This window comes from Etheostoma spectabile, chromosome 8 (genome assembly GCF_008692095.1).
Source record: "Etheostoma spectabile isolate EspeVRDwgs_2016 chromosome 8, UIUC_Espe_1.0, whole genome shotgun sequence".
Taxonomy (NCBI): Eukaryota; Metazoa; Chordata; class Actinopteri; order Perciformes; family Percidae; genus Etheostoma; species Etheostoma spectabile.
Genome location: NC_045740.1, coordinates 12671724 through 12698111, shown reverse-complemented (window position 1 = coordinate 12698111; position 26388 = coordinate 12671724). Strand labels below are relative to the sequence as shown.

At 42.2% G+C, this 26388-nt stretch overlaps 1 protein-coding gene across 3 annotated transcripts in view; it reads left to right on the top strand.

Annotated features, from left to right (window-relative positions):
- banp (BTG3 associated nuclear protein) overlaps positions 1 to 19840 on the top strand; it is a 39985-nt gene extending 20145 nt beyond the window's left edge. For all 3 annotated transcript variants that reach the window (XR_004333056.1, XR_004333057.1, XM_032523454.1), the window contains exons 12-13: positions 13105 to 13245; positions 18634 to 19840. Coding sequence is in view for 1 of the 3 variants with exons in the window: in XM_032523454.1 (XP_032379345.1) it covers positions 13105 to 13245; positions 18634 to 18750 (258 nt within the window). In the remaining 2 variants the exon portion in view is untranslated. The remainder of the gene's footprint in view (positions 1 to 13104; positions 13246 to 18633) is intronic.
- Positions 19841 to 26388: the final 6548 nt, after the last annotated feature.

Sequence of the window (26388 nt, the reverse complement as noted above, 5' to 3'; positions counted from 1 at the left end):
AAATACACACACACACACACACACACACACACACACACACACACACACACACACACACACCACACACACACACACACTAACACACTAGTGTGTCTCACTATCTTTGTGGGGACCAGTCATTGACATAATGCATTCCCTAGCCCCTTACCCTAACCTTAACCATCAAACCTAAATGCCTAACCTTAACCCTCACCCTAACCATAACCTAACTCTAACCCTACTCCTAAAACCAAGTCTTATTCCTCAAACAGGCCTTTAACGTTGTGGGGACCAGCATTTTGTCCCCACAAAGCTGTCAGGACCCCATAAGTATACTGTATTCCCGGTTTTTTGGTCCCCACAAATGTAGTTAATACACACAAACACACACACACACACTCTCAGATGTTTTTTGTGTCCTCTCAGTGGCTGACATGCTTATGTCTTCGTCTATCCCTCTTCCCTCCTCTATCTCTGTCTGGGATGTTTTGGACCAAGGGTCCATCCTGTTTCTCTTTTCTTTCCGCTGAGTCTCGATCAAAGCAGAGATGGCCTGAGTATGACGAATGCTGGCCACATATGAATGCCTGCAGACCAACACATAGTCTCACATTCATGATTTCATTATGTTTGTCTAGAAGCAAGACTTTAGGGAAGGAAGTTCTTTCTCACGCTGCCCATCTGGTGGTTAAACTGTTGTGGTGGTGTTTTGTTAAGGCAGGTGTTTTTATGCAACAGCCAATAGAGAATATATTTTTCTTTCTAAAACGTGAATGGAGGCTAAACAGAGTATTTACTGTTGGGGTCATTATGAGAAAATTTCACATTATTTACTTTTTTTAAGACAATGAATTGCACATAAACATCTAAATAAAAGGAGCTGCAGCATTCATTAAATTACTTTTGCATTTTGTACTAAAACAATGTACTTGCATTAATTGGGTCACTAAATGTTTTAGGGTTGAGGCTGTGTTCCGACTGCATGAACCAGCCGTATTTCATCGTCTCACAGCTACTTTAAACAACATGCCTCATCAGTGCAGCCCTTTGAGTTTCACTACTTTTTACTTCCAAGGTTTGTAGTAAAAATAGTCAAAAATAACAAAAGTCCACAGCCTTAAATTCAGACTTTCTGAATTATATTCGCCACGCTGTTGGCTCAGTCATGTGCACTCTACTCATAATTCAATCAGAAATTTCTGGCATTAACTAAAGGCAGAATAAGACTTTTTCCATAGATATTATGCCAATGAAGAGACTTAAGAGGCTTAAGAGTGTAATGCAAGTAACAACCTTTTTGTTCAAATGCAGTAAGTAGTAATGTGATTGTGACTTTACTTTCTGAAGAATCCTTCAACACTGCACTTGACAGCTAAATCAATCATCACCCTTTCTTTTTAATATGTTAACATTTAGTTACTAGCCACCCACCGTCTGGAACCATTTGCTTTCTGCTGATCAATTCTGGATTTTATAGTCTGATTAAGATTTCAATCCACAAAGTCATTCATTGGTTCAAAGCACCTTCGGCTATCCGTGTGTGCGCACATTTGTGAGGTGTAGATGCATCTGTTTTATATGAGTTTTTGTAGATGTTTGTATTGTTTTACTGGCTGTTCAGCTGTGTGTGTCTGTGTGTGTCTGTCTGTCTGTCTGTGGCGTCCGTGTTTTCGATTAATTAAAGTAGACACCACACACATCCCCACGCTCCTTCTCTCTCACACTCACAAATGTCTGCTTGTGTCCTCAAATGACCTGCTCGCTGAGCCTCACAGCAGCATTCCTTTTTCTCCTCTCTCTCTCTCTCTCTCTCTCTCTCTCTCTCTCTCCTCTCTCTCTCTCTCTCTCCTCTCTCTCTCTCTCTTCTCTCTAGGATCTAGGAAGTTTTGGCTAGAGTTTGGTTTAGATTTTGGACCACAACACAGTTTTACAGCAATTATACACGTCAGTTCACAGAGTACATTAACATGTTTTTTGCAGGCTTTTTAAAAATGCAGCATGGGATATGTATAGTCATTAGTTTCTTTGACACCAAAGTCTATCAAAGGATGCGAGAACAAATAGCTGCAGAAGGGACTCTATTCCCTTGGCAGTGTCTGGGAGCCTAGTCCAATAAAAAGCTCTTTTATTTTCCCTTACTTTTTAGCTCATGCTTTGATTGGGTCTGTAAAATGATATGAGTGCAGGGCCAAAACAAACACACAGTGACTTATTTTTTTAAATTCATGTTGCAGGTCGAGCTTTTCACACACATGCATTGGTACACTACAGTGGCAGCGTTACGTCGCGTGTATATTCTCATAGATCAGCTCTTAAATCTGACGAACCCCAGAAAGCACATAAAGACCCTCAAGGGAAACGGGGTATGATGTTAGTGATAGCCCTTATTCAAGGGGATACATCACTTTGACCAGATATAGTCACATATAAATGACAAATGATGTCTTTATCATGATTGGTGTAGTGTATCTTGGACCAGAATTTGTTAAGAACCTCAGACAAAGACAAAACAGATCAGACTGACTCCTGATGTGTGTTTTTGTAAATGTCTGTGTGTGTGTTTACAGAGAGGCATACATCAAATAGGCTATGTATTATGTCCCTGTTCTTGTAATCTGGCAAAATAGTGCGAAGGCTATTAGTGTAACCTAGCATGCACAATTCATCACACAAGCGCTCTTTTTGTCTTTCTCTGGGGCGGTTTACCTCTCCCCTCTATCTTGCTCACTTTTTTTTAATCTTCCATGTACTTTTTAGCTGTCATTACACCTGTCTTTTAAAGGCCACCTGCAACATCCAATCACCCCAGGTCACATTAACTGTCAGCCCATACTCTTGGGAGGAACCTTGGCCGCATTGTCCGTTACATAGATAAAGAAAGGTTGTCGCACTCTCTGGTTGTGATTTTAAACAGCTCCACACAGTTGTTTTTGCACTCTGGCTCCATCAGGATCTCTTAATTTATGCGCATGTTTTCCATTGCTTATTTTGTGTGTCTCTGCTGTATTTGTTCCATTGAGAGTCATTATCACAATCCACATTATGAGGTGTCCTGGCTCACGGTTTTTCTATCAGATCTCAGTGTGTGGATATGTCATGAGAGTTGTGGCTGGCCACAATATGAATGCAAAAAAGCATCATTCATTTGTTGAGCTGTCAAGTGTCATAAATCTGGCCTTAGAGACTTCATTATGGAAGCTGTTTAGTAATTGCCTCCACTGATTTCTTTACCTCTCCACTAGGGATGGGTACAGATAATGGCTTGTTGAATTACTTACTACTAATTACGTTTTATTACTACTACATGCCAAATCAATTTTTTTGTTAGTTAGTAAAAATATACTATAAAAACACATACTGTGAGTTTTCCCTTCAAGGCTGTCATTATTTTGTCATCAGATTATGCAGACTTACCTTGAACATATACTAGATAATAGGGCTGGGCATCTTCAATGATTTCAAGATTTGATTCCGAATTCATAAAGTCCGGGATTTGTTTTATTTGCAATTTGATTTTGTTCCCGATTCGATTTAACTATCAATTCTATATCAGTTAGGCAACTACTACTACTATTACTACTACTACTAGATATGCTAGTTCTCCTAACAACAATTACTTTAGATCATGGGAAATAGAAATTAGTATATTCAGTTTGATTTTGTTCTGTTTATTATTTGTATTTGTTATGTTTATCATTCTGTTTTGTTTGTGTTCAATGCTCTGCGTGTTTTTTCTCATGAAATTTGTTGTATTTAAGACTAAATCGCTGAAATTAATGTCTTCCCTTTGTGTTTATTTAGTCAGAAAATCACTACGTTTTGCAACCACTCGTTGAAAAAAACGAATGTGATTGCCTAAATTCTATTCCATTACAGCTCGTCAGTCATATGTGTCAGAGTTTGAGTAAATCATGCTGTCCACTATGTTAACTGGTATTAACATGCTTTGCTAACTGTTCCGTAATGCTTCAGAAGAATGAAGATTCTTTCAATAAGAGATTACTGAGAGGATGTAGGGCCTTGAAGGATAAGGGGTCAAACCCCTGCCCCAGCTTTACTGACAGAATAAATCCAGGTGTCTTTGTAGTTGAGGAGACAGGCTGTGTTAAAATTCTGAGAGTGCTGCAGACTGACCCCTCTGTTTCTGTCCACACATATTGCCACTGGAGATATACTGCATGCAATGAGTTGCGCAGTCTGCTTCACTATTCACTTTGTTTGTCTAAATGCTGATGCATGTTCAATCTGTGTAGTTTAGCTGCAGATGTTTCTGTATCCGCTTCCATCTCGGTCTATGCCAACTTAGTCTTGAACTTAATACAAATGTGCCAGCTGGAAGTCTGAACAGCCCATAAAAACCCTTGCATGTAGACGGAAGAGAAGGCAGACCCATGAAACTATAAAATAACTAGTCTTTTACTGCACACCCTGTCTGTCGTAGCCTCTTATCTGGTGCCCTTCTCTCTTTGTGCTGTGATCTTACCTTGCACTGATGCCGACCAAATGGAAGATTGTAAGATGAAAGGAGCAACTGATAACAAGGAGGGAAGAGAGAGGAAAGATGGAGAGAGGAAAGCCAGAAAGGAGACTGTCTGGAAGAGATGTTTTGACCCGTTCATGATTGAAAACTGAGACCAGTTAAGCTGTGAATCAAACAAAAACTCATGCATGGTACCAGGTGCCACATAAGAAAGGAGGCGGTGCCCTCTGCTAGCTCAAATGGCTTAGGCAAATACAATGTGCCCTCAATGGCTTTGGATGTTCCCCTTTTTGCTGTCACTGCCCTTTGCAAATCTGTAAAAGCTGACAAGAAACAAAAAATAATGTTAAAATAAAAGCTACAGAGGAGCAGCTAATCCACTGTGGAGTGAGCTCACAGTTTTTAGATTACTCTCCAATGCATGAAGCTGTAAACAAATGGCGTGTCAGTCTGAGAAATCAAACACATCTCAAGAGGCCGCTATAATGCTTCACCCAATGTACTGATCCTCTCATCCGCCTGCATTATTTACCGATGATGGACGCCCATCGACATGATTGTCAAGAGCCACAAAGACCCTCTGCCACCCCTTCCTGTCACCACGTGTGAGTTGCATCTGTTGGACACTCCCAAGCGGCATTGCTCATGGTCAGTGTGGGAACTGGGTCACAGAACAGAGAGCTCGGCACAGGTCCATCCGTCCGTACTGCCAGGACCTGTAAACACAACAATTCCAGAACGAGACAAATACGGGGAGTGTAGAGGGATGGTGCACAGTGTCAATGAGTTGATAAAGGAGATGATGAGAAAAATGAGGGCCAAACAAGAAAAAGTAAGAGAATGATGTGAGGTAATGAAGAATTCATGAAGAGGAAACTAGATATTTTATTGCATTTTGGAACTCATATTGTACTGCAAATGTTGTGTGCATTTATTCCATCGTCCGTGATATCAGCTCTGTTTCGGTTAGCTTCGGTAAAGGTCTAGTGATCTAGGACAGCCTGTCTTGATTTGTCATTTCTTCACACAAAGCAGATGCTTGAACAATCTCTAAGGTTAACCTCAGAGAATCAGGGTGTGATTTGTGCTGGAATCAGACTGCTGGCCGGTCTCCCGAGTTACTCAGTTGTCTCTCTGCTCATGTTGTTTCTAATGTGTAAGGGTTTTTGAGAATCCTCTGATTCACAGTCCGAGGGGAGGGTAAAAGGGATATGAAAAATACAAACAAGATGTTTTATGAACAATGTTTAGTGTAAGTGGGTTGTACGTAAGCAGTCAAGGATTTAGAGGACTAGTGGTGGATCCTGTTTCAAAGGAGTAGTTGTCTGCTTTGTGTCCTTGTGGCATCATGGCCTGGAGATAAAGAGTCACAGATCAGGGAATCCATAGTTCTGAAAATGTGCGTAGGTGTGTGTGTTTGCAACTCAGCACTTTGGAGCAGGGGAGGGTACCCCCAGTGGTGTTTTCCTTTGTCTTTGTGGGCAGAGCCTATCGTCGCTGTGCTGAATGAGTAAAATGGACCAGATGTTTTAGTTGCATTTCAGTGTGACTCACCATCGGCACAGGCCTGATGCAGCCCTGCTTCACCAGTCCCAGACGTACAGTGCTCATCATTCATCAGTTTCAGCTTCTACAGGATCCTCACAAGGACAACAGCTCTTACAGCAACAGTTAGGGCATTTACAGGGACTTTAGGTCAATTATAATCAGGGTTTAGGTAATACTTGTTTCATATAAACAACTCAATCGGGATATTTGACACATAACCAGGACAAACATGATTTCATTAACAGAGCTAGATTTCTCATCAGTCTTTCCGATGACTTCTGGTAAACTGCATTTTGGCAGATTGTTTTTGTATGCACACATACACACACCACAAAAAAATGGAGTGAAATGGTGCAGAATAGTGTGCTTGGAAAAAAAGAGAAGTGGGGGAACAATAAAACTTGTTTTTGTGGAAATGATACTGCATACACTGCAACTAAAGGTGTGTTGTAAAATTCGGACTACACATTTTCTGGACATCAACGTGACTGTTAAATAATTATGCCAGAGAAAGCACCAGCCAGATGGTTGAGATAGATTTCACTTGATAGAGAGTCCTCTGAATGGTTTTTGTTTCTTCTCTTATCAGCACTGACAAGTGCACAGGCAGCAGTACCAGTGATTGTATCTGATGTGATGTCTCAGCGAGTTAAATACTTCAGTGTGCTACATGCTGGCGTAAGATTACATTACATGTCATTTAGCTGACGCTTTTATCCACAGTGACTTACAATTGCTATATATCAGAGGTCGCATGCCTCTGGAGCAACTAGGGGTTAAGTGTCTCGCTCAGGGACACATGGTTAATGTATCGCAGTGGGAATCAAACCCAGATCTCCCACACCAATGGCACGTGTCATATCCACTGCGCCATCACCACCACCAGATGACAGATGTCTGTCATGGCAGAGCTGAGACTTAAAGATTCTTGGCTGCTATGTGTCAGTCAATGGGGCTGATTTCGGAACCAGTTGAGTCCTCTCCGAGATTTGTTGTTTGGAGGTTTAGATGTACTGCTTGAAACCGTCAGTCTTTGTTTTACATAAGAGAAGGACCAAAACTAAAAACAGAATAAGATGCATCACTTCAGTTGGGTTGAAAAATGACATTTATTTTAGGAAACATCTTGGCCTTCCCCATTTATAAATTGTCTCAATACTAGATTAAATGACTTGGTAAGATTGGTGTTTTGTGCAGTGTGATATTTTGTAAATTGAATATAACGACCTGTGCACATCAACTTCTCTGGCATCATTGGATTAAACAAGATAATTGGAAACATGATAAAGTCATCATCCTAAATCATGAAATTTACCGTCATTGTAAACTTGCCTTTGTAAATTAGCCACGCCAAGTCTGCGCTACAGAACAGGGAAAACCTTCAGTTTAATTTTCTTCCTTTTTGTTCTTTTAGGAGCCCGACTCTTAAGTACGGCTGTTACTTTTGTCATCAGTCCCCTTTTAATTTACTGGTTCTGGATCAGAATTCAACACAAGCTGGTTTTGTCATAAAACCTCTCTGATCTTGTTCTAAATCTGACTCCCAGTGTGCTGATGGGAGTTGTGGAGCAAAGGATGCAAGGGAGGGTTTGATTGGATGCAGGTGTTGAGCTCTGGTGTAGAAACAGTGTCAGGGTGTGGGTGGAGATGGGAAGCAGTGGGCCAGGCTACGGGGTATCGAGGGACTTTGCAAGATATGAAGATTTATGATACTGATGTATGTCAAAGAATAATGTGTGGACAGGAGATAGATATATCAGCAATGTATGGTTATATCACTTGTCAAAAGTCTGAACTTACACCACTGGTCAAAAGTTTGGGGTCACTTTCAAATTGCCATACCAATACATAAAAGACAGAATACCATCTTATTTGAGTGGGTGGCTGATCTTTAATGCAATATCTACATTGCCCATTATCAGCAACCATTCATCCAATGTTCCAAAGTCACATTCTGTTTACTAATCTGTTATCATTTTAAAAAAGTATCTAGGAAAACATTAGAGAACCATTTTGCAATTATGTAAGCACATAAAGTGATCTGAAAACTGCTGCCCTGGTTAAAAAACAATGGAACTGATCTCATCTTGTATTCTGTCTACAATGGAGTGCAGTGGAAATTTCTAAATGACCCCAAACTTTGAACCGGTAGTGTATAACTGCAAATAAGTGAGAAAATTCACAAATCATAGAGGACCAAACTCTTGACATTTTCTGATTTGGATCACAAGTCCACTGTTGCCTTTTCAATCATATTGTGAGCTCAGGCCCAGCTGAAATCGTAATAGTCCTCAGACTCAGAGGAAAAATTAGTCACATGTAACTAAGAGTGAATGCCCGCAGTGATACATATTTAGGCCAACTTCATCTTCAACTTTATTTGCATCCCCCAAGGGCAATTAGGTGTGCAGCAAGTATAAACACATACAAGACACACAAATACAATACAAGTTCTACACACACTCCAACTGGAATACAACCGTAACAGTAGATGGTGCATGGATAGCAGCGTCAAAGTAACCTACATAGGGTAGGAGAAGTGCATATCAGTCTACAAAGTTGACACAATATAAGCAACAACAACAGTTGTCAACAACATTGGCATCCATTACATCACCAACCCTTTTTATCAATGTGTCTGACATCCTCAACCAGTGTGATCCTTTGCCCAGTCTTCACTAAACAAGGACTCAGCACACTGCTGTGTCTGTGGGCGTCACTACAGCCAAGTCGCAGCCAGCCTTTACTCCTAATTTCCACCGGTTGCAGTGCATCTGCGGATCCACTCTGCTGAGTTTCGGCTACGTGCTCTGCCATCCGTCAATACTCACCAGGTCCGGATTTGTTGGAAAACGGCTGTGGCCATGACTGACAGCTGAAGTCTTGAGGACCCACGAGATCTCGCAAATTTATGTAGAATAGAACCACAAAATCACAAAACCAAGTTTTAGTGCAGGGAAATAATCACGGTCTATTTTATTTTGAAAATTAACCAGATGTTTTTTTTTTTTTTTTTCTGTGCTTGACTTCCTGTCCCGCACTATCTGCCGTGTGCTGAATTGCTGCGGAGTTTTCCGTCGCCGACAAAAATAGAAGCTCTGCGTATCTGCTCCGGAGGGCTGCTTATCGCCGGAGCTGGGACGGAGTCGACACGCAGGCGTTCCGCAGTCAGTGAAAGTACACACTTTAATGGAAGCCCAATGACACCGCTGCCGTTCTGGAGCCGATCCGCAGACGTTCGGCAACTGGTGAAAATTAGGAGTTAGCCCCCCTCTGTCCCCCCCCTCTACCCCACCTACTCACCCGGAGCTAGTGTTTCGGCTTGGACATCTGTCCACGGTTGGCAGTTGCAGATGTTGTTGACGGCTGTTAAGCTGAAAGGAAGTTCCAGCCACTCCAAAGTCCAAATGTTTCTTTTTTCATTTCCTTGTTTTGGTTTGGGGTTTTTTTCAGATCTGAAAGAAGAGACACACAGAAAATTGGATCGTATGGTTTTTTTTTTTGTCTAAAAGGAGTATCCTGTGTTATGGGGGATCCCAATGTGCTTTGATTACAGTGAGGATGAAACAAAATCTTTAAAAACATTCTCCGACACAAACGCACACATGCACACTAAGCGGGTGACTCATAGTATCGTTCGATTCACAGCTGAGTTTAACTGAGACCTCCTGTGAGCCTGGGAATTGATACCAGCCTGCACCATGTATGTGCTTTGTGGAGGCAGATTCTGTTTGAAGCATTATTCTGAGACTGTTCCCAAGGATAGAAGTTTGACTCGTTTCAAAATACGTGAAAAGGAGAAAAAGTCAATTTTAGAATTCTCAGACAAGCATAAATGAGGGCTGGGTAACAACGTCTAGTTTATCCAGTTATTACTTTTCCTTTAGTCTTGAAATCATGAATATTTTTTGCATAAAGCTGCTGTTGTTGTTGTTCCCTTTTGTGTCTCTGCTTTCCCATTGCTGTGTCCTGGATCCATTACCGAAAGCATTACAGCATCAGCAAACGATTTCCCCCCCCTGTTTTCTCAAGGCAATGGCAGCTAGCAAAGCCTGCAGAGGATTTAAGATGCGCTTTTCTCTCCAGTACTGTGCTGCAGTATCATGGCCCTTTAATCCTTCGTGTCTGCGCTGCTCTTTGGACCTTCACCATGGGGGTAGCCAGCCAGCACTGCTTATTTAAGGGTCCCAATCCCTAAAACTTTAGGGTCAACAGTAACTCAGCAGTAAGTCAAATCTAATATATTGGGCTACATTGTGAGTCATTGCAGCTCTTTAGGCAATCAAGGCAAGACTGTAAAGTATTCCCAGTGTGTCAGGGGACTTGTCTGCTCCAAGAAAGCCCTCTCAAACATTTCTCACCTAGTTCTATAATGTATTAGTTTCTACTGACAATGATATTTGTTCTTCAAGTAAAATAACTTTCTACCTCATAAAACCTTTCCTTGAAATCCTTTTATGATTATTTTTGTTTTTGCATAATTGCCAAACAACTTAATGATGATTATGTCCTATTAGCTGAATGAGGAGTAATTCTCATTAGTTCTCACAGAATCACGTAATGGGGCTCAATAGAGTTTTACATGAAATGAAGTGAAATTATAGACAACAAATCAGAAATGCATGCTATAGGGGAACAAAATGTTATACTACAAGGCAACTGTATCCTCTGAGCACATTTTCCTGGGAACTTCCGTGAAGAGCAAGTGCGTCTCTTGAGCATAGATTTCTCTTTTGAATGTTTTCGACTGAGTCATACTTTGAAGCCAAGCATGACAGTATTACACCTAAATAGTGGGGAAGGGTTGCTCTGACAAAACGAGTCGTGGGACAGGATGTGGACCCGAGAAGTTCCTGTGTAATCGCTGCAGAGATCTCACACACCGTTCCAACTCTATAAATGCTTTTGTAAGCCTCTGTCTGCTGCTCGTCACAGCTGAGAATGCAAACTGCTCTCAAATGGAGGCTGTGAATTCAATTGAGCGAGACAAGTGTTTACGATCTCAAGTATCAAACATAGAATCTCTCGACCTGCGGCAATGATACACTTTTCAGTACAGTCACACGGTTATGCTTGGCTTTACATACACACACATACGTTCACATACAAATGACTGCAAACCGATGCCCACTTGGCAGAAGCTCCATTTAATTACTATTAAGACAACAATGTGATGAAGTGTAGAGGATAAGGATGGATCTAGATGTCTGCCATGAAGATACACTTGACAGCTGGTAATACATTTGAGTTCTCACTGTTCTCAATCAACTGACTGACTGAGCATGTTTTATGGATTGACTCTCTGGGATGACTACTTAAAGCATGTATATGCACAGGAATAGTTCAACAATTTGCAATTTTGGAAAATGTGCTCATTCACTGGTTCCAAGCGACAGTTAAACAGAGCCAAGGTAGCCATTTCTGCCTGCTCCCAGTCTTTATGCAAAGCTAAGCTAACTGGCTGTAGAGCTTTATATTTATCCCCAGAATAATGGGTGGGTCAATTTCTGTAACTACTGCACGAAACAAATACGCTATTTCCAGAAATAATATTCCTTTAACTGGACTTATGTTTACCCCAACCCTAAAAGCTAAGTAAAATTGATCGGGAAGCTTTGGGGGTCCAAAAAACTCGGCTCAAACCCGGTTTGCTTAACAACAGTCTAGCTCCTAGCCACCCAGTTGGGTCAAAGCTTTGGTTGTTCATTGGGTGAGCCAGGAGATTCTTCCCTTAAAACTTCCAGGGCGTCTCGGCCTGGCACATTATGGTGAGAGGGCGGCAGATTTTTGGGTGAAACTGGAGTCGTTGATGCGAGGCAAGTCGGGGGTGGTGAACCTTTGGGGGCCGGACATTAATCAGAACCAAAGCAAAGGTGGACTTAGGGGTTGGGAGCAGGTGGGCTTGGGATTGGAAGGGTTAGGGGGGAACAAACCAAACGTAATGGGTTTGTGAGGGTTTTGGTTTTTTTGCATTGTATCTCCCTTAAATTTTTTTTGGTTTTATGAGAAGTCCCAGCCCGACCCCGTACCCAAGTGCAGCGGAAGGGGAGACAATCCCTGGGCATTTGGGGAAAATTAAATGAGATATGCTGTGAAAGCCTTTTTTTCAAAACATTACCCCCCACCCTTTTTTGTGTTCCCCAAGAAGGGTGGGTTGTATCTACCCCCTTGATTTTTAAATGAACATGCCAAAATATTTAAGGGCCCCCCCCCCCGCCCCCTTTTGGTCTGTGTTGACAGGGGATTTTATTTAATTTTTAGCTGTTTTCAATGGGGTTTTTGCTTCCAGTTAAAAGTGTATGTGCGCCGCCAAACACACACAACACCACACACTTCCTTTTAGGGGTTTTTGGTCCAGTCTATCATAGGAATACCAACAAAACTCCGTGCGCTGCTCTGAATTTGGTCAAAACCACCGAGCCTAATGGCCGGGTGACTTTTTAACGCTGTGGAGTTGGATCCCCCCGCGATGTCTCCTTCCCCTTTTTTGCCCAAATTTCCCTTTTTTTCTTTTTCAAAGATGATTTAAAAAAAATAACCCCAATAAAAAAAGGGTCGTAACGAGTGTATCATGTTATGGCGCCTAGGAAAAAAAAACTGGTGGGGTAAAAATATAATTGAATTGAATGGACCATAAAGTTCATCTCCCACTCAATGTATAAACTGAGCACGGGATGAGATGCACTGAGAACAGCAGGACTGAAATGTTTGTTTACGTCACTCAGATTTCGCCGTCTGACGCTTTTCGTTGCCACAATGTCATTTGGTGTGTTTGTGTGACACCATGCTTGTACACACTGATTTTAATGAATAAAAGAATATATACATATCAGATGGGACATAAATTAAGCTTGCTGCCGTTTGTTTTCATTTGTTTCTTGTTCCAATGGTTTTTTGCTGTAGATCATTGCAGAGCCAGCCTGATTGTTGCTTTTTCAACTCAGCTGGAGGAAGCTGATGAGGGGAGTTTCATTTAGGATCTATTGCACTTTTGTGTGGATGTGTGAGAAGATTGATTGACTGATGATTGTGGGAATGGATTGAAAACGTTAGTTATGGTTGACTTATAATTTTTTTTTTGTCCCTGTCTGTCCTAGGTTTTGCGTGGGGCTCAGCTCATAGCGGTGGCATCAGCTGATGGCGGGGCCACAGCAGTCGAGGGCTCCCCCCTCCCCCCTGACATCCAAGTGCAGTACGTCCAACTAGCCCCCGTCACAGATCACACAGCTGCTGTACAGGTAAAACAACACACACACACACAATCACAAACACAAAAAAAACAAACTCTTCCAGACTCTCATACACGCGTACACAGATTGTTTGTAACTGGGTAGCATTCCAACAGCTATAAGTATGCATCTATCGTGTGAGGTGAAACAGACCCTGGTACTAATCTAAATCAGTCCCGCTACACATGTTTGTTTGTTAAGCACTCCATAACAAATATCTGTTCCCCATCTCTTTTCCTCCATCTGAAGTACATATTGGTCCTTCAGCGTTGCTATTAATTGTGTCTCAGTGTTTGGCCAGAAGATACAAATCCCAGGATTATGCTTATTTTAGTACTCTGATGTGTAGAAGTAACAGAGATAAACTAAAAAATCTCCTTTTCTCTGCAAAGACACTCTACATGTGTAAAATCAGACAGAAAAGGTGCTAGGAAGTTGGAGGAGTATATCTTTCTGATGTTAATTTGAAAGTTTATTTAATAAAGGAACTGGATAATGTCATGATACTATAGGGTTATGTTATATTAGTTATACATATTTAAGCTTTGTTCTTCACTAGTCACTTTGTTAGTTAGTTGGAACGTCAAATGGAAGTAAATAAACCGTACATACGAGCATCATCAGCTGTCTCTTGTGAAGATGCCAGAGTCGCAAAAGTAAATTTTCAGCTAATTCCAAACATTGTCATTCCAAACAAACAACAAAACACCACACCGCTTCAAGACATAAACAATTGATACTAATCGAAAGAACTTGCAGAAACTATCCCACTATCCTCCAAAGCTCAGCCACTAACATCAGCCTCCTTGGAACTTATAGTTTGCTTAAAGTCACGGACACAGTCTAGTCTCTGGTCTTTTTTTTCCACTGTGCAGTCATTCAGTTGGAACAGCGGATCATTGCGCTTGTGTCAAAGCCCCCAAGCACGTTTTTTTGTGCTTAAGAAAACTGCAGCAGTGCATGTTATGAAAATATGTGGGAACAGTGTCATCTAAAAAGTGGCAGTTTCAGAAGTAGCAATTAAGAGAGAACGTATTTTCACCTAAAGTGCTCATATAATGCTCCTTTTCAGGTTCATAATTGTATTTAGAGGTTATATCAGAATAGGTTTACATGGTTTAATTTTCAAAAAACACCATATTTTTGTTGTACCGCACATTGCTGCTGTTCCTCTTTTCACCCCTTGTGTTGAGCTCTCTGTTTTAGCTATCCATGTTTGTTGGGAGTCGCACATGCACAGTAGCTAGGTCAGCACAGCTAGCCAGTCAACCGCAGAATATGAAGGTGTGCCATGCTAGCAGCTAGCAGCTAGGTCACAGAAGTCTGTCACAGAAGTAAAGGCTGGACTACAATAGAGCTGTTTGGAGCAGTTTGTGAACAGTGTTTTCTGTTGGAGATGGTAAGTCCCTTTAGGGTTAGACTTTGGGCTTTTTCAATTTGTAAACCTATTACATGCACAAAAAAGATATATAACACATAAAGGAAAGGGAAAAAGCCAAAAAGCATATATGAGCACTTTAATCACCAGTTCTGAAACTGTGAGTTTTTTTGTCACAGTTGAAAATGCATGCTCTTTTAAAGGAGTGGCCAATTGTCTTTCTCTTTTTTTTTTTTTTTTTTGACTTAATAATTTAGCTCCAGCCCCCGTAAAATTAAAAAAGAGTTCATGTTTTGTGCCCTTCATCATATATTTTCCCAATTATAGAAGGTCACACATGTCGTCTTCTCTTAGTAATCTCTAAGTCTCGTAATTTTTCTATTCTTCTTTCTTTTCCTTCTCGTGAGAAATTAGGAGCTGACTAGCTGCCAAAGTTTCTGGTTGTTGGGGCTGACACCTGCCCTCTTTTGTGCTATTATGGTTTGATCAGCTTCATAATGAGGCAGAATAAATCCTGTAATATTTCACCCATAATTACTGTAACTGCTGAAATGGAAACATGAGTGATGCTTTTTCTTGCAATTTAGCTAAACTCCTAGCAGGTACAATGGGTCTTCTTTTCGCTTGTCATAATTTAGCTCACCTTTCAGTCATTATGACGATTATTTGGACAAACAGTAATTTAACATAATGAATGGATGGAGTGTTACAAGGAGAAGAGTATTAATTGGTAACTATGCCTAAAATACCTTGATGATTGTGCTTTTTGAGCAACAGCCACACGTGGAATCGGGATGGTGCACAGGCACCCGGCATAGGGGCCTTTTGAAGTGGTCATTTTGTCTCTGCGAGGAATATAAAAGAACCACGCTTTTCTGTTGTTCTCTCTGCTTTTTGTTTTCCCCTAATATGTTGAATATCACGTTTTCTCCCTACTGCTTCTTTCCCTCCAGTCCCATGCTAAACATGGTGCCCTCTAGTCCTGCTGTGAGTCTTTGTTGTGTTGTTTCAGTATAAACAGAGAGAACTTCAAAGGAGTTCTGGCTGTGTAAAATACCAGTCCTATCCTGATATGGATCTCCCTACAGACACCCACGCACCAGCTTTTGGAATTTTCAAGTTAAAACTTTGCTCTTGTTGTCTTTTTGTTGTCTGTAGTTGTCTAGGTAATTGGTTCCTGGCCCCTGTGAGCATACAAGTGATGAGGCATCCTATATTGATGAATTGTTTTGGGTGTGGATTAAACACAAACTGATAGACTCCAGCAAGCATATAAAATGATTGCCACGTACACTGTGTTCCAAGGTCTGCACCCTATGTTGCTTGGCGCAGCGAGCAATCAAGTTTGTTTACTCGAGTGATTTGTTTGAATGGATTTTTTTTTTTTAGGTCTAAAAAGAGCTAATTTTTTCTTAACGTTTGATTGTACACAGCTCTTGACAGAAATCAACAAAGTATGCAGAGATCTGATCAGTCATCAGCGTTCTGTGCGGGGGAGTTTGGGTTCAGTAAGAGCTGAGGCACGCTCAAGGACTGACTGAAACATCTTGTTAACAATGTGCTATTTATTCATCAAACAATTTTAACACACTTGTCAAAAGCAGATTTTCATTAGACGTCGGTGCGAAAATATTGAACGTGCCAAGAAAATAGGTTGGTGCTAAGATACGCCCAGTTTGTTAAATTAGACTTTTATTTTAATTTTTTTTTTTTTTTTTTTTTTTTTTAAGCGTGCCTTGAATGACTGTACAGAAGAAGAACCTACCTAGTCAATATCATTGACGTTCCACTTCCGGGATTGATCCGTTGCGGACAGAAAGTCTGCCGGATTTCACTTATTTAGGCCTGATGTCCGTTGCCTCGGGCTGTCTTTGTGTTGGCATTTTAAACGGTTAATTTATAAAGGCCAGCTGGGAGGAGGCCTCGGGGAAGACCCAGGACTAGGTGGAGAGATTATATCTCCAACCTGGCCTGGGAACGCCTTGGGATCCCCCAGTTGGAGCTGGTTATTGTGGCTCCGGAAAAGGGAAGTTTGGGGTCCCCTGCTGGAGCTGCTGCCCCCGCGACCCAACAACGGATAAGCAGACAAAGATGGATGGATTCATGAGGACTATGGTTAACCTTTTCTCAGATCTCTGCAGGGTAAATTCAGACGGCTGTCCACTCTGAGTTTTCTGTTGCATGACTTAAACAACTTATAAACGTACAAGTTCCACCGAAACAAGTTCTTTCCGAAGATATTTTGCAGCGGCTCTGCAGTTTGTCTGACACTTAGCACCGCCCAAGACAATTGTGATTGGTTTAAAGAAATGTCAATAAACCAGAGCACGGTTTCCTCCTATCCCCAAATACTACGTGGAGAAGCCAGCGCGCTTTGGAAGAGGGTCTGGCAAAGTTAGAGTAGAAACTACCAAACTCTAGCCAACCAATAATCAATCAAAGGAGAAAATGTGTAATGCAATACAATTAAAACACAAGGAAGGAAATGAGGATGCAGAATAGCATTGACCAGTTGCTACTGCAACAAAAAAAACTACTTTATTGTAAGACACATTGCAAAGAACCACTGAGTAAAGCCCACGGGGGAGCATAGATGCTTGGCTCGGCCGGTCTGGTACAGGGTGGGTTATTATCACAGTTGGGTTTTGATGTCCTAACATGTAAACATCCCCGGCTTTCAGTTCAAAGTTCAGAGGAAGGTTAGCGTGGTTCTTTCCCCCTCTCTCTGAAAAGTGTTGAATTGAGAAAATTGCTCTCATCTGTTTCCAGACATATGGTAGCATTTATGCAAGTTCTTGAAAAATTACTTAGCCTCTTGTATTAATTTATCTCTGCATTTCCCCCTCTCTTTTTTATGAAATAGTTTCCATTACCTAAATTAGACGAATTAGGGGCGGTTGGATAGCTCACCTGGTAGAGCGTGCGCTGATACATAGAGGTTTACCTCACGATGCAGCGGCTGCGGGTTCGACTCCGACCAGCGGCCCTTTGCTGCATGTCATTCCCCCCCTCTCTCCCCCCTTCCATGTTGATACCTGTCCAATGAAAATAATGCCCAATAATATCTTAAAACTAGATGAATAAGGGGCATTTCAAGGGGCATTTCTGCAAATTGGCAATTACCTGTGGCTGAATTTTGACACAACATGCCTCCTGCTCGGGTCTGAAGTTGGTACTGCGGAGCACCAACAGCATGGTTTATCCACACTTCTTACAAATAGTTTCTGATTCATACAAGTCAAAGCAATGGATTCATTGTCCTTGAGTATTTCCAAATGGAGAACAAGGCCCGTTGTGAGACAGTTCAACATGTCCAATGTTTCAAATGCTCATTGAAAAAAGAAAAAAAAGGCTCCATATGAGTTTTACTTGGCCTCTTTAAGGCCAGTGGTAACAGCGTGTCAGCCTCATGTGTTGTTGCACTGTGTGCTGCTGTGGTGCAGCTGTGCTCCGCTCAGTGCTGTTGTTTAGTGACAGGCATGTTGGGCTGGAGGGAGGATTACATGCTGCAGGTGTGTTTGAGGGAACCTTTGGCGTGCATTCGAGGAAGGAGTGAGTCACTCTTCGTGGTCATCATCCAGGACTGAGTCATGAACCTCTCATCTTTTGAGTTTTTTTTTTTTTTTACCCACACAATACCTCGCTCTGTCTGACACCGACCATAGAGACAGTCAGAGAGCATTAAAATACAAATGGCTCATCACTTGTCAAGTCTCTCTCCACCTGTCGCTCTGCCTCTTTTCTCGGCCCTTCCATCGACTGTCTTCTTCTTTCTTCTCTCTGATATATCTCTTCTCTAATCTCTCTTGTCATTCCTCTGCTCCTTCTATCTTTAGTCCATTCACTGTGGTTGTCTCCCCTATTGACACATGGGCAGGGGCTACAGTATGGTCTCCATCTGTTAGTTTACACTTGTGTTACAGCTTTTTCAGAATTACAATGATTAGCTCAAGCAGGATCCGATCTCGCAGTCTTCCCATTTATTACCGCTTCCCTCTCCTCTCTTTCATGTGTCCCAGGCTGCTGAGCTGGCCCCTGCCCTGCAGGCGGACATGGAGGTGAAAGAGGCCATCCAAGGTGCCATCCAGGGAGAGAACGGCGAAGTGGTCCAGATTGTCACCTCTGTGGCCACCTGAGAGCCCCGCCTGGTTCAACGCAGCCCAGAACTCTGCTCCACAGCACGGCCTGACGAGTCTCAGAGGTCGACAAATGCACACAGTGATAAACAATGAAGTCAGAAAGCATTTTTAATAAATAATGTCTATTCTGTAGGTCACTGGTGAAACACAGGAGAAAAGCATTTTTCAGTTTGTTTTTGTTGTTGTTTCCCCTGCAAATTTCTCAATTCATTGCCAACCAGATGTCACAATGTGGAAATGTTCACAGAGAACTTGAAAAGACTGATGCTCCAAAATCAGCTGTGGCCTCTCTGGTGTTTTCATCACCATGAGGACCTGGCTCTCTGCAGAATACACAGTGGGATTATTGTCTATCCAGGGAGGATGCTGCTTATGCAGACCATCACCCTGCCACTTCATCAGCACACATGCTTGTTTACATCAACTTTGGAAAATAGTGGAGTTATTTGGAGTTGAGCTGCTTGGCTGACCCCGAAACCCCCCCATGTGGGTTTGAAAAAACCTGACTCCCATCTCAAACAAGCAGTACTGTGCTCCTTTTCTTGTCATTTCTTGTCACGGTGGACTGCAGTGGAAACCACGCAGCTTCTCTTGGTTTTGATTAATTTGGTTACCTGTCACTCTCCATGATTCAGTCCACACCATGTCTGCCGGCTGTGAGCCCTGCCTTCCTTTACTTAGGCTCTTGTTGTTTTCATATTGCTTTAGCCGCACCGCTTTGTTTGTATATCTGTGTGTTTGATTTATCTCATTGTTACATGCCGAAATTTCTGGGGAGCCTTAATTTTGGAGGTAGAAGACCATGAACTAGAAGAGATGGTGCCAGCGGTAGACAGTACAAGTTGCTTGTAGTAAACCAAGGAAACCTTGAAGTTGTTTACTCCTCCCGGTTTTGTCTCTGTGAAAGATGCATTCATGTGAATAAAACATGTTTGTGGTTGCCATAAAAGTGTGTTTTTATTTTTGGTTTCTGTCTGTATTTTCTCTTTATTTCAAGCAACCGTGGTCATCAACATGGCTTCAAAGATTTCCAAGACATGACTTTGCTTTCATCCACTGCAAATAAACAGTTGAAGAGAGCGTGAAACGATAGTTTGGTTTTGAGGTCTTGTTTCATGCTGAGCTAATGTAGTCACTATTTTTGAAGTAAGTATGTATCATGTCAACTTCAATAACCATAGGATTAGGCTAATGTAATGTCAGCAATCCTGCCCGAATACCTCATTATCCCTCATTATGGCAGTGTCTGAACTGAAGTTACATTTCCTTTAAACTCCACTCTGAGCCCACTGCGTGGTTATGCTTTATTTGTGTTGTGTTGGAGTGATGCTCTGCTAATGATGAATATTTCTGTAGTCGGCAGCAAAAGAGATAAGCAAGACACTCTGAGGCTATGTGTTGGTTTGGGGAAGTTTCCCATGCTCAGTGTGATGGGCTGTCTCTGACCCCCTTTACACTGCCTCTTCATCTTGTCCATTCCCCTCACCGTCTCTCTTACGTATTCCTCTTCCCCCACTCTACTTGTGTTTTTCTCTTCCTGGAAGCTATGTGAAAGTCCTTTCTCTCCCCTTTAAAATGCACTCAGCTGGTCCGTCCCTTTGAAATAATCTTGATGTAGCTGACTTAATATGTTGGCGTGGACGACTGTCTCTCCCCCAGTGACCCCTCCATTAAATCTGGGACTTGGAAGAAAACAGACCCACTAGTAATGGTCTTCTGCTCTTCTCTTTTACAACCCTGGGCTCGATCCAGGAGCTGGAGTGGTTACCATAGCGACAGACCCTCTCTCTGGGTGCCTCTAAGATAACCTGCTGAAAACAGAAATGAATGATAAATGTAGAGATGGGATGGTTTGGAAGTAAGAATGCATGTTTGAGGAGGAGTGGAGTGATGGACAGAGCCCAGGCGGTGTATGTTTCCCTTTCTTCTCTCAGCGGCTCGGTGTTCTCCGGCAGTGACGGCCGCTCCGCTGGCATCGGCTTCAACATGCGAGTCCTATTAACCTCTGCAACTCGCCTGGCTTTGACTTTGGCTGCACCCCTTCCCCTTGCTCAAACTTTGTACAAGGCTGGGGAGTTATATCAGGATGTGTAAAGATGAGTGAGCATATTTGTCGGAGTAAAAATGTCCAAACAGAATGTGTCTCGGGATCATAAATCCGCGATTGCTAATCTCTGGGGAAACAAAGCTCCCCACAGCCAGAATGTATCTACTCGTGCCAGCGGACAGATTACACCAGATCACTAATTTAGACAGTCTACAGTTTATACACTTTTTTTTTTTTTTTTGTCTCTAGCTTGTTGAATATTCCTAAAGGTCAAAACTTTGCCTTTAGAAACATCTCTGTAGCAGCATGGCTGTTGTTACATGCATCATAAAATAGAAATAGCAACTGGATGTTAGTTTTTTGGGATGTTGGACATCCAGAAATTGTTGCTATGGACAATAATTTAACTGCCCTTTTGGCTGCTCAATAAAAGATGACAAGCTAAAAAACAGATTTCTGGAGTATCTTTTTTTTTTGGCTTTGCATATGACTTGGTGTATTACTTTTTACAGCAGTAAATATCTAAATATCAGCAGTACAATTAACATCATAGATGCTAAAGGAGGGTGATCCATGAGGGCCTCCGTAGAATGCCAGGAAGAAGAAATCCACTGGTCTGAAAACTATACAGGCGACTTTGCAATATTTCAATATAAGCTACATGGAAATTTCCATCCTACAGTAAATCAGGATTTACAATTCCCAGAATACTTTAGTTTATATTTTACTAGAATATGTATTTATTCCAAATCCATAAATCACGCAACCAACATGTTAGTTTTATAGAGCTCCCCTCACAACTGAATTTGTGATTCAATTAAAAAACTTTTTTTTGTAACAGAGCAGCTTAACAACAGTTATCGATTTACAGACTCCACATACATAAAAGGTTCAGAAAACTAAACTGGTATGTTCTTCTGTAAATTATTTTGTTACCGGTGGTAGAAAAAAGTAGCCTATATGAAGATACTGTACATTGTGTACTAATATATCTGTATCCTATTTGCTGCTATGACTAATACATATTTGTGTACTGGTGTTTCCTCTCCTCGTTAGCTCTCTCGACATTTTTATTAAGCTTGACGTTACTTAACCCTCCGTCAGCTAGCACGAGGCTTTTAACGTTGGTGATTATGTCACCTGGAAACAGCGGAATAGCCATTTCCATCCATCTAGTTTCTTTTAACTGAACCTTCAAAGATACGAATGCTAATTTAATGAGAGCCAGCAGCGAGTTCCTTGCCTCATGAAAAGTAGTAAAACGTGTGAGGAGAGGGTTCGCAGCTGAGGCTGCGTGGATGGGAGGTTCTCCGGTTTAGGGACCAGATGTGAGAGAGAGAGGAGGGGTACGAACTCATCCAGACAACGGCTACAAAATGCTTCCTAGTCAACGAGTTTGGTACAAACCAACTGTAAAAGTTGACAGCTCGGACCTACGACTGAATGCTTCTAATTTTAGCGTCGAAGGGTAAGTTGGAAATGTATGTGCCTCGTGCATCGTTAATTGAAATGCATTACGTCGTTGAACTGAAGGTGAACTGTAGACGTGATGACGTGAGGGCGCTAACTGCTTTTTACGGGCTCACGAGGTGCTTTCTGGTCTCTGCTGTTTTTCTTTACGACGTTTACTTGAGTTTGACCTCCCGGCAGTAACATTAAAACCAATCCAACTGTATCCAAATGCTGTGGTATGCTTTTCACGGTCCTCCGGCTCACAATGTGCCTTATCTGACAGACTGTCAAACGTTTGAATGCGAAGAATGAAGCAGGTGCATCATGCCAAGGGCCCATATAACCATATAATAGCATATATAAATAAAAGAAGCGTTATGAAGATCTAAAAATTTAATTTAAGAAATTTAGCCTACTGGATTACACTTTGTATTTTATTTTATAGGCGATGAGTTAAAGACAAAAAAAGTCATAATAGGCTCCTGTGATCATCTCTGATAGTCCTGTGTGACTCTCCTTTGGAAATCACTACCTGTGTACAGCCTATGAGGTATGGGGGCTTCCCTTTTATTTATTTATTTATTTGTAACTTTTAAACTTTACGTAATATGATTTATTTGAATGAGATATTATGTGTGTGTTTGTTGTGGTCTTAATGTGTGTGGATTGCAAGAAATGAATTCTTGGATAACTAGTAGGCCATATTGTTTTTCTTTTCTTTTTTCTAGCCACAGTGCCATTAACATCAAATCTTCCTCGTAGATATTAAGTGTCCACAGGCATTTATACAATGGGCACTGTGGTCTGTTTGAGCAAGTGACTGTAACACATTTTGTTAGCATCAAATTATGAGCAAATGCCATTATAAGTAATTGGGAGCCTACCAGAAACTTAATAAGATCTACACTGCCAATGTCTGTATAACAAGATTTCTGGAGAGACTTTCATACAGTATTACTTTTTTAAGTTGGTAATGAATAGAAAGCTACATTTCCAAGAAGTACGCTGACCCTAGTTGTCAATACCTGGAACACAGTACCTGACACTGTGCATCTTGTGCCTCAACTATGTCTCTTTCCTTATCGTGAAATGCTCTATATGGAAGATGGCAACTCACTGAAAAAAAAATCCATACGGAAAACGTGCAAATGTAAATTTGCATCAGTTAAAGGATAACTTCAGTTTGAAAGACAAATATTGTTCTTACAGTGTAGGTCAGAGACGGAAATGACTGCATCTTGCAGTGTATTTTTGTTCACACTTTGTGAGTTTTAACATGCTAGAATGGTTCTTTTGTTTTCACAGACATTAGGGACCTAGAGAGGTCGTCCAGTTTGGACTGAGGCCGACTCTGATTCCATGGGAGAACGACTGCTTGTTCGTTATTATCAGAAAGCTCTCACGTGATGAAAGGAAACTACAATTTGCTTTTCGTTGGGCAGAAGTATAAGTGCTCTGAGAGAGGCTGTCTTAGATTTATTTTCTCTTATCTCTGTTATGGTTATAATAAATATGATAATGCCAGATGTGGCGGTACAAGGCTTTGTCTGAAGCCAATGGTTGATAACTCAGCATGTTTTCCTCCAGTTCAACCGTAACAGGAGGACGGCCCAGGACGAAAGGGTCTCCGAGGTTTCTGGATCTGTCTAAACCAGTGTCTGACACGGCATACCACCATCTCTGGTTATATTCACACATTGACCTATCAGGATTGAAGAGTGTTACTGTGTGTGTGTGCGCGTGTGCGTGTGTGCTGGCACATTCATTTACAGTTTGTATGTATGCAGGGGAGAGAAACATGTTTTATTGTGTTTTTTAAGTGTTTATGGGCTTCATAAAGTGAGCGCCTTGCCTCTTATTGGTATACAGCAGAAAGTCTCCTTGTCTAAGCATAGAGTCTGAGGCCAAGCCATTCGCTGGCTCACCTAAACCCACTCTGCACAAGACAGTCTGCCACCAAAGTCACTAGAGGAGAGACAGTAAAGCCTTGTTCCGTTTCTAAAGATGTCCCTAGCTGACTGCAGCAAAGATAGATGATGAGTTTTCACATTCACAGAAATCCAATAAATTGATATATCAACAGGATCAGCTGGTATGACTCAAGCAAAGTGTCAGGGAGGAGATAAAGACCTTCTTCTGACATTGCAGTGGGTTGAGGAGTAAACAAGAGGATCTTTGGATTAAGAAATATTTTAGACTTAAGACTTCTCGTTACTGATACTTTTGGGATAACTACCATGATGAAATTGAAATTTCCTACAGCAGTTTTCAGCAGCTTACAAAAAAGGTATAAAAATACAGTGCAGAGAGGAAAAACAGTATTATAATAATAATAATAAAACCTTTGGCTATAAAAATACCTTTATTAGTCCTTTATTTAGACCTAAATTATCAGTTACGAGTACTTAGTGTCCAGGTATGTATGTGAGTTGATTATTAATTACTTAATTGCACTCTATTTCCTCCTCCCCCCGAGTGAGGAGTTGTAGAGTCTGTTGGCATAAGGGACAAAGGAGTCCTCAAGTCTGTTGGTCCTACTCTTGGGAGGGAGCAGCCTTCCACAATGACGGTGTGCAGGGGGTGGCTGGCATTGTCAATAATGTCCAGCAGTTTGTCCAGTGTCCTCCTCTCTGCCACCATCACCAGTCAGTCCAGCTTTATGCTGACCACAGAGCCAACCTGCCTGATCAGTTTATCCAGCCTGGAGGTGTCCATCTTGGATATGCTGCCCCCCCTAGCACACCACAGTGTAGAAGAGGACGCTGGTAACAACAGACTGGTAAAACATCCACAGCAGTTTGCTGCAATGTTGAAAGACCGCAATCTCCTCAGGAAGTACAACCTGCTTTGTGTCTTCCAGTACAGGTGGCTGGTGTGTGTTGTCCAGTCCAGTTTATTATCCAGCCATACCCCGAGGTATTTCTATGATTGCACAGCCTCCACCTCTACCCCCACTAGCAGGACTGGTCGCCGGCTTTTGTCCGGACCTCCCAAAGTCAATGACCAGCTCCTTCGTCTTAGAGCTGTTGAGCTGTAGACAGTTAGTGCGACACCAGAGAGAAAAGTCCCCCACCAGACTCTGATACGCCTCCTCCCTGTCCCCCCTAATACACCTAACGATAGTGTGTCATCTGCGTACTTCTGTATGTGACGCAACTCCGAGTTTTAACAGAGGTTCGAGGTGTACAGGGCTAAGAGAAGAGGGGCCAGCACTGTGCCCTGGGGGGGTGCTCGAGGGCTGCTGACCACAGTGTCAGCCATGATGTCCTTCAGCCTGACGTACTGTGGCCTGTCAGTGAGGTAATCTTTGATCCAGTCTACCAGACAGGGGTCCACTCCCATCCTGTTCAGTTTGTTCTGGAGTATGGTGACCAGATGGTATTAAAGGCACTGGTGAAGTCCAAGAAGAGGATCCTCACTGTACCGTTTCTCTTATCCAGATGGGAGTGGACTCGGTGTAGCATGTAGAAGATGGCATCATCCACACCAACATCTGGCTGGTACGCATGGTCCTGGGCCGCTCCGTCTTCATCAGGTGTGAAGTGAGTGCCACTGGTTGGAAGTTGTTTGGCTTGGGAATCGGAACAATGCAGGATGTCTTCCAGAGGGTGCGCACTCTCCCTAGCTGCAGGCTAAGGTTGAAGATCGGTTGTAGTGGTTCCCCCAGTTCTGCAGCGCAGGTCTTTAGTAGTCTCTGACACACATTTTTTTCTGGCCTGCTGCATTCCTGGGCTAGAGCATCCTCAGCTGTCCTCTGACCTGGTCTGTCGGATGTGAGGCCAGGATTTTATTGAGGTGGGGGAGGAGGATGGGGGTATTGTGGTTTAAGGGGAGAGGTGTGTAGAGGGAAGAAGGATGGAGGGCTGCGGTGAGGGTGGGGGTGGAAGGGACAAGGGCTGGTTAAACCTGTTGAAGAAGTCATTCTGCTCCTTCGCCTTCTCCATTGCCCCCCCCCCCCCCCGTAGCTTGGTCTTTGTGTTGTGACCTGTGTTGGTCCTAACACCTTCCCTGTCCTCCCTCATGTTGTTTTTCCCTCAGCTTCTGCTCCACCTTTCTCCTGTAGTTGTCCTTAACTTCCATCACACAGTGTTTCACCTCTCGCTGTGCTGCCTTCATGGCCTCCCTGTTCCAGCTCC